General features: G+C 34.3%; 1 protein-coding gene across 17 annotated transcripts in view; it reads left to right on the top strand.

Moving 5' to 3' along the window:
- KHDRBS2 (KH RNA binding domain containing, signal transduction associated 2) overlaps positions 1-12,684 on the top strand; it is a 645,642-nt gene that overhangs the window by 533,442 nt on the left and 99,516 nt on the right. For all 17 annotated transcript variants that reach the window (XR_005789805.1, XR_005789807.1, XR_005789813.1 and 14 more), the window contains one exon: positions 10,993-11,075. Coding sequence is in view for 6 of the 17 variants with exons in the window: in XM_040473852.1 (XP_040329786.1) it covers positions 10,993-11,075 (83 nt within the window). In the remaining 11 variants the exon portion in view is untranslated. The remainder of the gene's footprint in view (positions 1-10,992; positions 11,076-12,684) is intronic.

Here is a 12,684-nt window from a genome sequence, read left to right as displayed (position 1 = left end):
GTAACAGAATTTAATATTTTGGAAACAAATTTATGCATGCCTAAACTATGCTCTGAAATGGTCTCAACTATTTTTGAATGATGAGTCCCTTTTTGAATTATAAGAAATCTTCAGAAATTCCATAAATGAGTGCTGATTAGAAAAATCTCTCTATATAGAGGAAATTCAATATGTAATCTATTTATGTTTCCCTTATTGTCAAAATGTTTTGGTTTGGTGTCTGTGGGGGCAGTGATGTGCACACAGGGACAGCCAGAGATTCTCATAGGTACAGGTCAATGTTAAGAAAACACATCGGCGTGGGCATCTTTTACACCAGGATTTTCAATAAATAACATCTTTCTATTAAATCAATACTGATCTTCTTCTTAGTGTGGGTTCTTCTTGTAGAAAACATGATTATATTTATTATACTGGGTGTTTTGCCTTCATTTCCTAGTGAGATGAAGACCAATTAAAGAGAGGAGTGAGGCTTGTAACACCCTGTTCATGTAGAACATGAAGTAGCCTAAGCTTTTCATCTCAGTAGATACTCTGGTGGTTGTTATTTCAATGGTCATCTATCTGTTGATGACTTCCAGAGCTCTATTTGTAGTCCAGACTACCTAAGCCTCAACCCCCTAGGTCCACCTACCTGAAACCAACTCTTATGACATCAAGGTCATCTGCAGCTTTTCTAACTGCAGAGGAACATTTAATCACCTTTGGAAGGAAATACTGTCAGCCAAAGCTTTCTCAAGTTTCCGTACACAGTATTGAGGAGAGTTCACTGAAAGATTACAAGACCTTGTTAAAAACAGTATCAATTCAATACAAACCAAGAGGAAAAAATAAAGGCACTGATGATTCAAATGTTGGAGTTGTCTTCCAGGGGATTTTCAGTAACTATGATTAACATATTCAAGAAAATAGAGGGGGGAAATGGAGCCTAGTCCCAAAAGACTTGGCATTTTTAAGAGTCAAAAAAGTAAGTTACAAAATGCAGATGTATATTTTGTCATTCCACTGCTTGAAACCTTTCCATGGCTTCCTTCTCTACAGGATACAAATAAACTCCTTACCATATCATAGGAAGAATTTCAAACTTTACTCCTTCTATTTCTTTAACCAGACTTGCCTACCATTTCATAGATATTTTCTGCTTTAGTTAGATCCAACTACTAGCAGTTCACCAAACACAGTACTTTCTTTTATGGTGCCATGCATTCACACCTGATGTTCTTGGAAACTGGAATGCTCTCATACTACTTGCTGGTCCACCTAGAAATAATTTATTTAGCCACAAATAACCATCTCAAATACCTTTCTTGAGAAATTCTTTCATTCCTTCCATTGTAGTTCCATAGCACTCATTACATACTCTATTAAACACTTTTCCATTTCAAGAATTTCAATTTTTTTTATACATTTGTTGGTCTCCTACAGTAGGCCAAGAGCAGTGGCATGCTACAACTGACTTGTGCTAGCTCACAAGACCCTGTGTAAAATTTTTAGGGACTTTGTGAATTGGTTGTTAAACAGAGCTATTATTAAAAATTAAATTAGGGGTGCCTGGGTGACTCGGTTAAGCGTACAACTTTGGCTCAGGTCATGATCTCACAGTTCGTGGGTTCCAGCCCTGCATTGGGCTCTGTGCTGAAAGCTTGGAGCCTGGAGCCTGATTCAGATTCTGTGTCTCCCTCTCTCTCTGCCCCTCCTCTGCTCATGCTCTCTCTCTCTCTCTCTCTCTCTCTCTGTGTGTCTCAAAAAATAAAGAAACATTAAAAAAATTATTAAAGACAGAGATAGTTAATATTTTCATCAATATGTGATTACTTTGTTACAACCTATGCTCTAGATTATTTATGTCTGTTGTGTTTGTATGGTGGAAATAATATATAATAGTGTATTACTGTTTATCTCTTCCCAAATTTATTGTTTTTCATGCTAATAGCTTGACATCACCCATAGTATAATTATTTATACCATAGTACCAGTAAATCGTAAAAGCCAGGAGTTGATCCTTTATTATGTTGATTATTTGGATTTAAGAAACTATGGAGAAAAAATGAATAATACAGATTTAACTTAAAATTGTGTTATGGTGGATGCCTGGGTGGCTCAGTTGGGTTAAGCTTCTGACTCTTGATTTCTTTTCTTTTTTTTTTTCAATATATGAAATTTATTGTCAAATTGGACTCTTAGATTTCAATTCAGGTCATGATCTCACAGTTCTTGAGTTCAAGCCGCAAGTCAGACTCAGTGCTAAGCACAGAGCCTGGTTGGGATTCTCTCTCCCTCTTTCTCTGCCCCTCTTCAGCATGTGCGTGCAAGTGTGTATGTGTGTGTGCACACAATCTCTCTCTCAAAAAAAAAAAAAACTTAAAAAAATAAACTAAAATTTGTTATGCCTATAGTCTTTACATTATGACCAAAACACAAACTTGAGGAAATGTTCTTCTAGTATATGAAAACCATGGTCCAATTTAGAACAGAGCTGCTCACATAACTGACAAATGAGTAAAGTTCTGACATACATAGTTGAGGTTTTCCTTTCATTTTACTTGCCAACATTAATGAAAATTTCAAATGACATTTATGTCAGAATTATAATGTTCATGGATATAGAGGAGTCTTACTTGCTGAATAAGACAGCAATATGTAGGAGACACTATCCCAATGTCTTCTCCCTTCCATCATTTCTGTTGAAAAATTCTGCTTTGTCTCTATTTGTTGCACTCCAGGGATAATGTACCAGTTTTTCCTGGTGCTTTTAAAATTTCAATTTTCAGCAGTTTTATTAGGATGCTCCCAGGTGTATTTTCTTTGTATTTATGCTAATTAATGTTCATAGAGTATCTTGAAAAAAGAAGTAATCACGTTTTATCTATGTTGTGATTTATTGTGGTATCACTGCAATAGCAGAATTATAAAACTTATTTTACAAGAGATAGCATGTCACACTGAAGTTGTATGTGTATAAAACTTATATATTTTATCTATAAGTTCTGTGCTATAAACTTTAATATAAAATATATAATCTGAGAGTATAAATGTAATTTATACATTATACATATTTATAAATTTGATTTTTATTTGTAAAATGTGTGGTTATGTCAGTAAAATTTACAGTGAAATTATGTACATACACACACACACCACACACATAAACACATACATGCAATTTTTTGAAGAGCCATTTGTTAATCATTTATCAGAACACCACAGGCTGAGAACCTCTCAAAGACAGGAATTAGGTCTTGTTTTTCTATCTTTACTGCCTGGATAATAAATTCAGTAGCTGATACAAAGTCTGGTGAATTACTATTATTTTAAGCTTATATAGAGAGCTAATACTATTTAGATTTGAAAACCCAAAATTGGTGCAGAAATCATAGTTCAAGATGGAGTGTTCAAATCAAATTGAAAAATTAGTAACATAATAAGGCAGAGAAGTATATTTTTCAAAGCAGATTTGAAAAGGGCTGGCTTTGTACAGCTATGTATTTATAGTAATACACATCTGTCCTGTATGCTGCTTTAGCCAATACTCATAGAGTGTATGTATAATGAGACCTATAATTCATGAGAAACTATGAAGAAATCATCATCTCATAGCGCTCAGGCCTTCCTGTCAGGCTACACTTCACATTGTAACTTAAGCAAATAGTAGAGGACATGGTGAGGATCTGAAAAACAGTCAAGAGTGCATTTTCTAAAGATCTGCTTTTATTTGGTTCAAAGAACAGAAAACTAAAGAACTTATAATTTCACAAATATGAAGGAATTCAAGATAGAAGAAATATTCTTCATGACCATGTTCCAGAAAAAAATGAATCTTTTTTCTTTGGGCATTTTGGTTTTTTGTGAGAGATGCCAAATCATCTGTTATCAGCTAGAAGAAAATAAAGTTAAAACCTTTTTTAATGTTTATTTATTTTTTGAGAGAGACAGAGCATGAGCATGAGCAGGGGAGGGAAGAGAGAGGAGACACAGAATCCAAAGCAGGTTCCAGGCTCTGATCTGTCAGCACAGAGCCTGATGTGGGGCTCAAACTCATGAACCAACCGTGAGATCATGACCTGAGCTGAAGTCATGCTCAGTCAGTTGACTGAGCTACCCAGGTGCCCCCAAAGTTAAAACTTTTAATTTCAGGAAGTGTTTTTGCTTTTACTGGGACACCAGTAGGAAATGTAGGAAATGCTACTCTGACACCCTGATAACTTAAGTAGCATCTGAAAGAGTCTTAATTTTTAGTAGAAATGTGTGAATAGGCTGAGACATAAGATAGCAATTCTTCAAAGGAAACAGCAGAAACAGTAGGGCAAAAATAGGAAAAATGTTTTTGATTTCTTAGTTGAATATTCATATTTAATTTGAATCTCTTGCGGATACCAACTGACTTTTTAGGGTTCATGTCTATTTTACTGATTTATCTCAGAACATTACCAGCATGATCCATAATTGTACTTGTCCTAAGAAAATTACATAAATACTTATATCAAGTGTTAGAAAACAAAAATAGATTATATACAAGTATCCACATTTACTTTCTCTTTTACAGTAAGGAGAATTATTTGGGGACTACTGTACCATATATTTTATGAAATTGTGGGTTGCCAGGAAAGATCTCTATATATTCTATGGATTTTCTGTGTAAGACTTAAAAAAATAAAGAAAAGTGTAAGTGAGGAGGGAAAATGTATTAGTCTTCCACAAACTAAATGGTAAAGCTATTCCTCATAAACAGAGATAATACTACTGTGTAATCATCATTTGAAATATTTCTCTTTTAGTGGTGATAGATGAGAATACTCTCCTTTGTGCTAATTTAACAGTTCAATACATATTTATTGAGCAAATACTCTATGGAATAAACTATGCTAAGCACCATAAGGTAGCTAAAAAAGTGATTAAATTATGATAGAATCCATGCTTTTCAGGAGCTTCAATTCTAAAAAAAAATTTAAAAAATTGTAAAAAATAAATATACAGTATATATTTAGTACTGTACATATAATATATCCTAAGTACTGATGAGATAAAAACAACAGGCTATTAGAAGTCAGAGAATACAGGCCTCTGGGTGGCTCAGTTATGCGTCCAACTTCAGCTTAGGTCAAGATCTCACGGTTTGTGGGTTCAGGCCCCACGTTGGCTCTGTGTTGACAGTTCAGAGCCTGAAGTCTGCTTTGGATTCTGTGTCTCTCTCTGTCCTTCCTCCGCTCATGCTCTCTGTCTCTCTCTCTCTCAAAATAAATAAATAAACATAAAAAATAGAATTCGGAGAATAGAGCGTTACCATAAGCTTGAAAGAAGCAGGAAAATTTTCCTAAAGATCGTGTAATAACTTTTAGACATCAGTAGCATTTCAACAGATAGAAACAAGAAAAGCAGAAGAAGTTTAGGGGTTAGAAACTCTGAAGTCATGTACTTTCCCCCTCCTTGGCTCTTCTAGTTTGGAACACAAACACAACAACAAAATGGAACTAAACAAAACAAAACTCGCTTGTTTGCTTGTTCCTCATGGAAGTCAGAGCTCGTGAGTCCTGAGTAACAAAGGAGGGTGAATGAAGCCATATTTTTATAATCTTGTTGGAGAACAATAGCATGGATGCTTGAAAAGATGGTGCAGTCCCTGAAACACCTGTGGCAAATTCAATTAATCCCCTAGTTACTGACCTCATGATCCCCAAGACAGAAAGCTCAATTGTCTGTTGCAGCTATGGGAAATCCCAGCCATGATGTTAACTGTTGTTCCACCCAAGGGGAGATGAAGCCTTAAATTGAGAATAAGGATGCCTAAACTTCACCTGAGAACACAGGAACCTCATGTCCACACTCTAATGGTTGCTAATGTGTGTGTATATATGCATGTGTGTTGGTGTGGTATGGCTGTGTAAATAAAACTATATATTTTATAGGATGGTTGGAAGATTAATTTATAGAATTCTCCTATTAAGTAAAAAAAAAAAGAAAAGAATAAGAGATATTATATAAGACACAAAGGTAAAATTAAAGCACCAATGCAGAAGACCCAATAGCTCACTAGTAAGAGTACTAGAAAGAGAGAACAAAAGTACAATGGTATTTGCCAGAACTGGAGAATATAAGCTCCCAGAATTGAAAGAGCTCATTGAGTACCCAGCATACTGAATGAAAAGAGATACACACATACAGGCACAGCATTATAAAATTTCAGAATGCTAGAGGTAAACTTTGTAAAAGCATCCATAAAGGAAAGAAAAAAAGTGACATGAAATAAAATAAAACTAGGTCACATCCAAGTAGCAGGAATTCTCAGCACCAATATGTAGTGATGAAAACACTGAATCAAAGCTCTCAAAAATTCTGATTGAAAATCATTTTTCAGTCTAAACTTCTACACTCAGTTACCTTATCCAGTGTGGGATTAGAATTTAAAAATCTAAACCAGATAAATGTCCAATATGCCAACAATATCACATATGCAGTATCCTTTCCAAAATATTGAAGCAAAATGTAATTATGAGAATAATCAAACAAGTTCAGAATGTGAGACAGTCTACAAATAATTGGTCTAGACAACTCAAAAAGGCAGTGTAATGGAAACCAATAAAAGTCTGGAAGAGTTTGATAGGGATTGCATTAAATGTGTAGATTGCTTTGGGTAGTATAGACATTTGAACAATATTTGGTCTTCCAACACATGAACATGGAATGACTTGCCGTTTCTTTGTGTCATGTTCAATTTATTTCATCAGTGTTTTATAGTTTTCAGAATACAAGTCTTTTACCTCTTTGGTTAGATTTGTTCCTAGGTATAGTATTGGTTTTTTGTGCAATTGTAAATGGAACTGATTCCTTAATTTCTCTTTCTGCTACTTCATCATCGGTGCACAGAAATGCAACTGATTTCTGTATGTCGATTTGGTATCCTGCAACTTTACAGCATCTTTCACAGTGCTAGAAGAAACAATCCTAAAATTTGTATGAAACCACAAAAGACGCCGAATACCCAAAGCAATCTTGACATAGAAGAGCAAAGCTGGAGGCATCACAATTCTGGACTTCTGTAGTGATCAAAACAGTATGGTACTGGCATAAAAACACACATATTGATAAAGTAGGACAAAACAGAAAACCCAGAAATGAACTCACAACCATATGACCAATTAATCTGCAACCAAGCAGAAAAGACTATCCCACAGGAAAAAGACAGTCTCTTCAACAAATGGTGTGAAAACTGGAAGGCAGCACCACTTCCTTATATCATACACAAAAATAACTTCAAAATGGATTAAAGATCTAAATGTGAGACATTAGGAAGTCTAGTTAAAATCCTAGAGGAGAGCACAGGCAGTAACCTCTTTGACACTGGCCATAGCAACTTCTTTCTTAGATATGTCTCCTAAAGCATGGGGAAAAAAGCAAAAATAACCTATTGGGTTTACATCAAGATCAAAAGCTTCTTGCACGGTGAAGGAAACAATCAACAAAACTAAAAGGCAACCTACAGAATGGGAGAAGGTATTTGCAAATGACCTATCAGATAAAGGGTTAGTATCCAAACTCTATAAAGAACTTCTCAAACTTAACCCCCATAAAATAAATAGGCAGAAATGGGCAGAAGACATGAATAGACATTTTTCCAAGGAAGACCTCCAGACAGCTAACAGACACATGAAAAGATGCTGAACTCACTCATTGTCAGGAAGTACAAATCAAAATCACCATGAATATCACCTCACACCTGTCAGAATGGCTAAAATTAACAACACAGGAAACAAGAGGTGTTGACAAGGATGCAGGAAAGGAGAACTCTCTTACACTGTTGGTGGGAATGCAAACTGGTACAACCACTCTGGAGAACAGTATAGAGGTTCCTAAAAAGTTAAGAATAGAAAACAACCCTATGATCCAGCAATCAGACTACTAGGTATTTATCAAAGGATACAAAAATACTAATTAGAAGGGATACATTCAGCCTGATATTTATAACACCATTATGTACAGCCATTATGTACCATTATGGAATCAGCCTAAGTTCCATCAACTGATGAATGGATAAATAACAGATATATATATATATATATATATATATATATATATATATGTATAGATATATATATATATATATAATGGTGTGTGTGTATACATATACATATACATATACATATACATATACATATACATGTATATATATATATATAATCTATATAGAGAGGGAGGGGATATTACTCAGCCATAAAAAAGAATGAAATCCTGCCATTTGCAATGACATGGATGGAGCTACAGAGTATTATGCTAAGTGAAATAAGTCAGAGAAAGACAAATACTGTGATTTCACTCATATGTTGAATTAAAAAAACAAAACAACCCAGCAGGGGGGGGGGTGGGGGGAAGAGAGGGAGGCAAACCAGGGAGAAAACAAAGAGAGGTAGGCAAACCAAGAAACAAACAGACTGTTAATTCACCCCTGAGGTTGGGGGTGGGGGGGTAGATGTGTAAATTAGGTGACGAGGATTAAGGAGGGTACTTGCGGTAATGAGCACTGGGTGTTGTATGGAAGTATTGATTCACTATATTGTACACCTGAAACTAATATTACACTGTATGTTAACTAACTGGAATTTAAATAAAAACTTAACAAAAAACCTGGAGGACTACATTAGTTCTAAAAATACTAAGCAGACATAATAACCAAATGCAATTCACAAATCTTGATTGGATTCTGATTTTTAAAAGGTAGCTGTAAAAGATGTTTTTGACGATAGCAGAATTTTGACTATGGACTGCACAGTAAATGATATTTGGGGATTATTAGGAGTGTTTTTGGTGGGAGTAATACCATTGTGTTTATGTAGGAGAATATCCTTATACTCAGGAGATCCAAGCTGAAGTATTTAGGGATGAAATATCAGATATCCAGAATGGATAGAGAGAAAGAGAGAGAAAGAATAAGTATCACTTTCCAATATACCACTTAGTAAAAGTTACTGAAAGAGATATTTCAGGAAGAAAAGAGAACTGGTGAAAATGGAATTTGGTAAAAGATTTCATATACAAACAGTGGTGGTGGGGTGGTGGGGTGGTCCTTAGGAAAACCACTCTGCTCTCAGTCCAGACCAGAGTGCAATAAGTTGGCCTTGTGAGAGAGACTCTCCAGGTAACACAAAACAAAATGATAGATTATCTGGTATTGTTGAATATTTTAAAATATGATTGCTAGTTTGATATAACTGTTGGGATAATTAAAAACAAATAATTTGAATTATATAGAAAATCAAGAAAATAATAAAATGAATGAGGAATTATTAACATTAGGAAAAACAAAAAGTATGTGAGAATAAAAAAATAAGTGTGTTAATCTATTTGGAATCTTAGTGAATAATATTTATTGTTATTTAATGATAATGTAGATATTGACTAACGAAAGTTATGATGAAAACTATGTTAATGTGTAGGGAAAATATGGGGAAGAGTCTATAACAGAACTAAATCCTTTACAACCTGAAGGGCTAGCCAATAGGAAATAATCAAAATTCATAAATCAAGGAATGTTAATTTAACCATATTACTTAATAACACAAAAATTAATACTAAAATAATAGATGAAAAAAACTTAAAGAGAACCAGGAGTTAGAGAGGGACAAGGAAGTGCTGTTTTTTGGCCATAAACCCTTTAGTATTATTTTTAAATAATCTTATACGTTAAAATAACTTCCAAATATTTAATTTTTTAATTCAATAGGAATCTAATTAGAATATTCAAAGATCAACTGGAGAAACTATTGCATACTGCAGAGCAAAAATATGATGAGATGGAAACCATAAGTGGAAAAATAAAAGAAATTGAAGTCAGACTCCGAAAACCCCATTTATAAATAATAGCATTATATAAACGGTAAACCAGATGGAGAAGTCATAATATTTTTAAAACTTTCTTAAATTCATGAAAATTATTAGTTTTCAGATTAAGTGGGATCAATGATCTTAGTCAAGATTGAAGTAGAAACTTTCATATCCACACATTTTTTAAGTTTCTGAACACAATAGAGAAATTTATAATCCTCCAGACTGAAATGAAGTTATGAACTTGTGGGATGGGTTGGAAATGCATTCCAGGGAAAGAGACATACCAGCAAAGGTCCAGAAGCAGAAAAACCAGAGGTTTTTTCAGAAGTAGGGAATAGTCCAGGTGGATGGCTAGGGTTTCGAATAAAGTCAGTGACTACAAAGGGAAATAAAACTAAATCTCTCACTAAGTGATCGAATAACTGCTAGCTTGCTTTCACATTCTGCAATGACAAGTCTGCCTTAGCTTTGATACCATTTTAGTTAGATAATAAGACTCACCACCAACATCATTTTGTTTATGAGACTTAAAAAGTATAGAACGCACAGCAAAATAAATGGTCTTTCTTTCTTTTTTCCTCTTCCCTTCCTTCCTTCCCTCTATCCTCCCTCTCTCCTTCCATCCCTTTCTTTCTTCCTTCTCTTCCTTCTCATCTTCCCTTCTTCCCTTCCTTTTCCATCTTCTTTCCTTTTTCTTCCCCCTCCCTTTATTCTTTTTGTTTGTTTTGCAATGATGACTATCATTTTCTCACTGCAAGTTGATCACAACTTAAGGATCCCGTTTTTATAGGGTAAGAAAAAAAAAACTCCCAGTGGGGCTGTAAAAAATAAAACCACCATTATATTAGCACACTATCTACCTATAATATTTTCAAAAAAAAAATTTATTTTTCATTCATTTTCTTCAGTACTACTGATCAAAATTCTGGATAAATCCTAGAGCAGGTATTGCTACTTCAATGATGTGCTGAGTTCAATTATTAAACATATTCTGATCCATGAAATATTATTCAAGGTTATGAAAAAATTGTTCATCTAGTAAAATCTGATGCAGAGTAACTAAGCAAACATAAAAACTAAATTAAGGTCACATTATATAAAATCTCATTAAGCAAAAACAGACCAAAGTTAATCAAGTTGATTGCTAATAGGTCTCTCTACCATTTTCTGCCTCAGGGGTATGATGATGGCTACGGGGGTGAATATGATGACCAGACCTATGAGACTTATGATAACAGCTATGCCACCCAAACGCAAAGGTAAGGCATTTGCTGTCTAAAGCATCCTTGTCAGGATTATTTCTAATCCTGCTATTTTGTTTCTTGTATCAGAGTACCAGTTATATTATGTGAGAGTTTCTAGCAGTGGTTTTTCTCCATTGTCTCTCTAAATTACTAAATTGCTTACTAGACTGAGGTAAAAGAAAATAATCTAGCAATTGTTAGTAATGGTAGTGTGTTGGGAAGACTTGGTGGCTCAGTCAGTTCAGCGACGGACTCTTGATTTAAGCTCCAGATATGATCTCAGGGTTTCTGAGATCAAGCCTGCTAGGGATTCTCCCTCTCCCTCTGTCTGCCCCTCCCCAACTCATTTGCATGCGTGCGTCCTCTCTGTCTCTCAAAAAATTTTTAAAAATAATAGTAGTGTGTTATTTTAAGACTAGGTGATTATCATAACCAGTAAAACTCATTAAATAAGTTTTATGTAACAAAATACTGTTTTAGAAATTATTTTAGTAAATTCATAATTAACACAACAATGAAACACAAAGCACTTGCTCAATGGAGCTTTTTCCTCCTAAATGTAATTTTTAAAAAATATTTATGTATTTATTTGAAAGAGAAAGAGCATGCATGCCAGCAGGGGAGGGGCAGAGAGAGAGAGGGAGAGAGAGAATCCCAAGAAGGCTCTGTGCAATTAGAGCAGAGCCACATGTGGGGCTTGATCTCAAGAACTGTAAGATCATGAACTGAGCTTACATGAACTTTGAAATCAAGAGTCAGATGTTTAACCAGCTGAGCCACCAGTCACCCCTGTAATTTTTATTTGTAAAACAAAAGATACAGGAATGCTTTTAGTGCTCTGAAAAGGGAAAATTTGTAGAACATCTTATGGAATGAATAATTTCTTTCCTATTTTGATGGATCTCTAAATCATTATTGACTATATCTCTTTAGATTGATTAAATTTGAAATATCAATGAATTTTTACTTCTTTAAAGTCATTTTTTTTTTGAGGTAGTATTTACATACATTAAACTTTGCCCATTTAGGGTACAGAGTTTGTATGAGTTTGGCAAATGCAAACTATCAAGTGACCAACATCAAACTTAAGTTATAGGGCAAATTAGTCAGCCCCAAATGTTTTTTTATGGCTCTGTACAGCCAACTTTTCCTAGGCCCTGAAAACCACAATCAGTTTTTTGCGATTACACTTTTGACTTTTCTAGAATGTCATTTAAGTAGAGGTGATACAATATGTAGGCTTTGAGTCTGGCTTCTTAGCATGATGTATTTGATATTTATTTTATGTTTTTACGTGTATCAAATTTCTCTTCCTTTTCATTACTATGTAGTGCTTCATTGTTAGGATGTGCTATAGTTACTTCATTCATGGGTTGAAGGACATATAGGTTGTTTCTGTTTTACTTTTTTTTCAATTATGTAAAAAAAATTGGCATGAACAAATTCATTCTTAGAAAAATCAATCTTCTAAATATTTTTCTGAAAAAAAAAGTTACAATTAACATGGGAAAGTAGGAGGAGTCGATATGACAGTTAAGTAATTCTTCACTACCTATAATTGATGGAAACCAATAAATTAATTGTTGCAAAATCATAGCATTGTCCATTTATTTTATTTTTTTTT

This window comes from Herpailurus yagouaroundi, unplaced genomic scaffold (genome assembly GCF_014898765.1).
Source record: "Herpailurus yagouaroundi ecotype Mexico unplaced genomic scaffold, PumYag 139, whole genome shotgun sequence".
In the NCBI taxonomy this organism is placed as follows: domain Eukaryota; kingdom Metazoa; phylum Chordata; class Mammalia; order Carnivora; family Felidae; genus Herpailurus; species Herpailurus yagouaroundi.
This window is presented reverse-complemented; position numbering and strand designations above follow the sequence as displayed.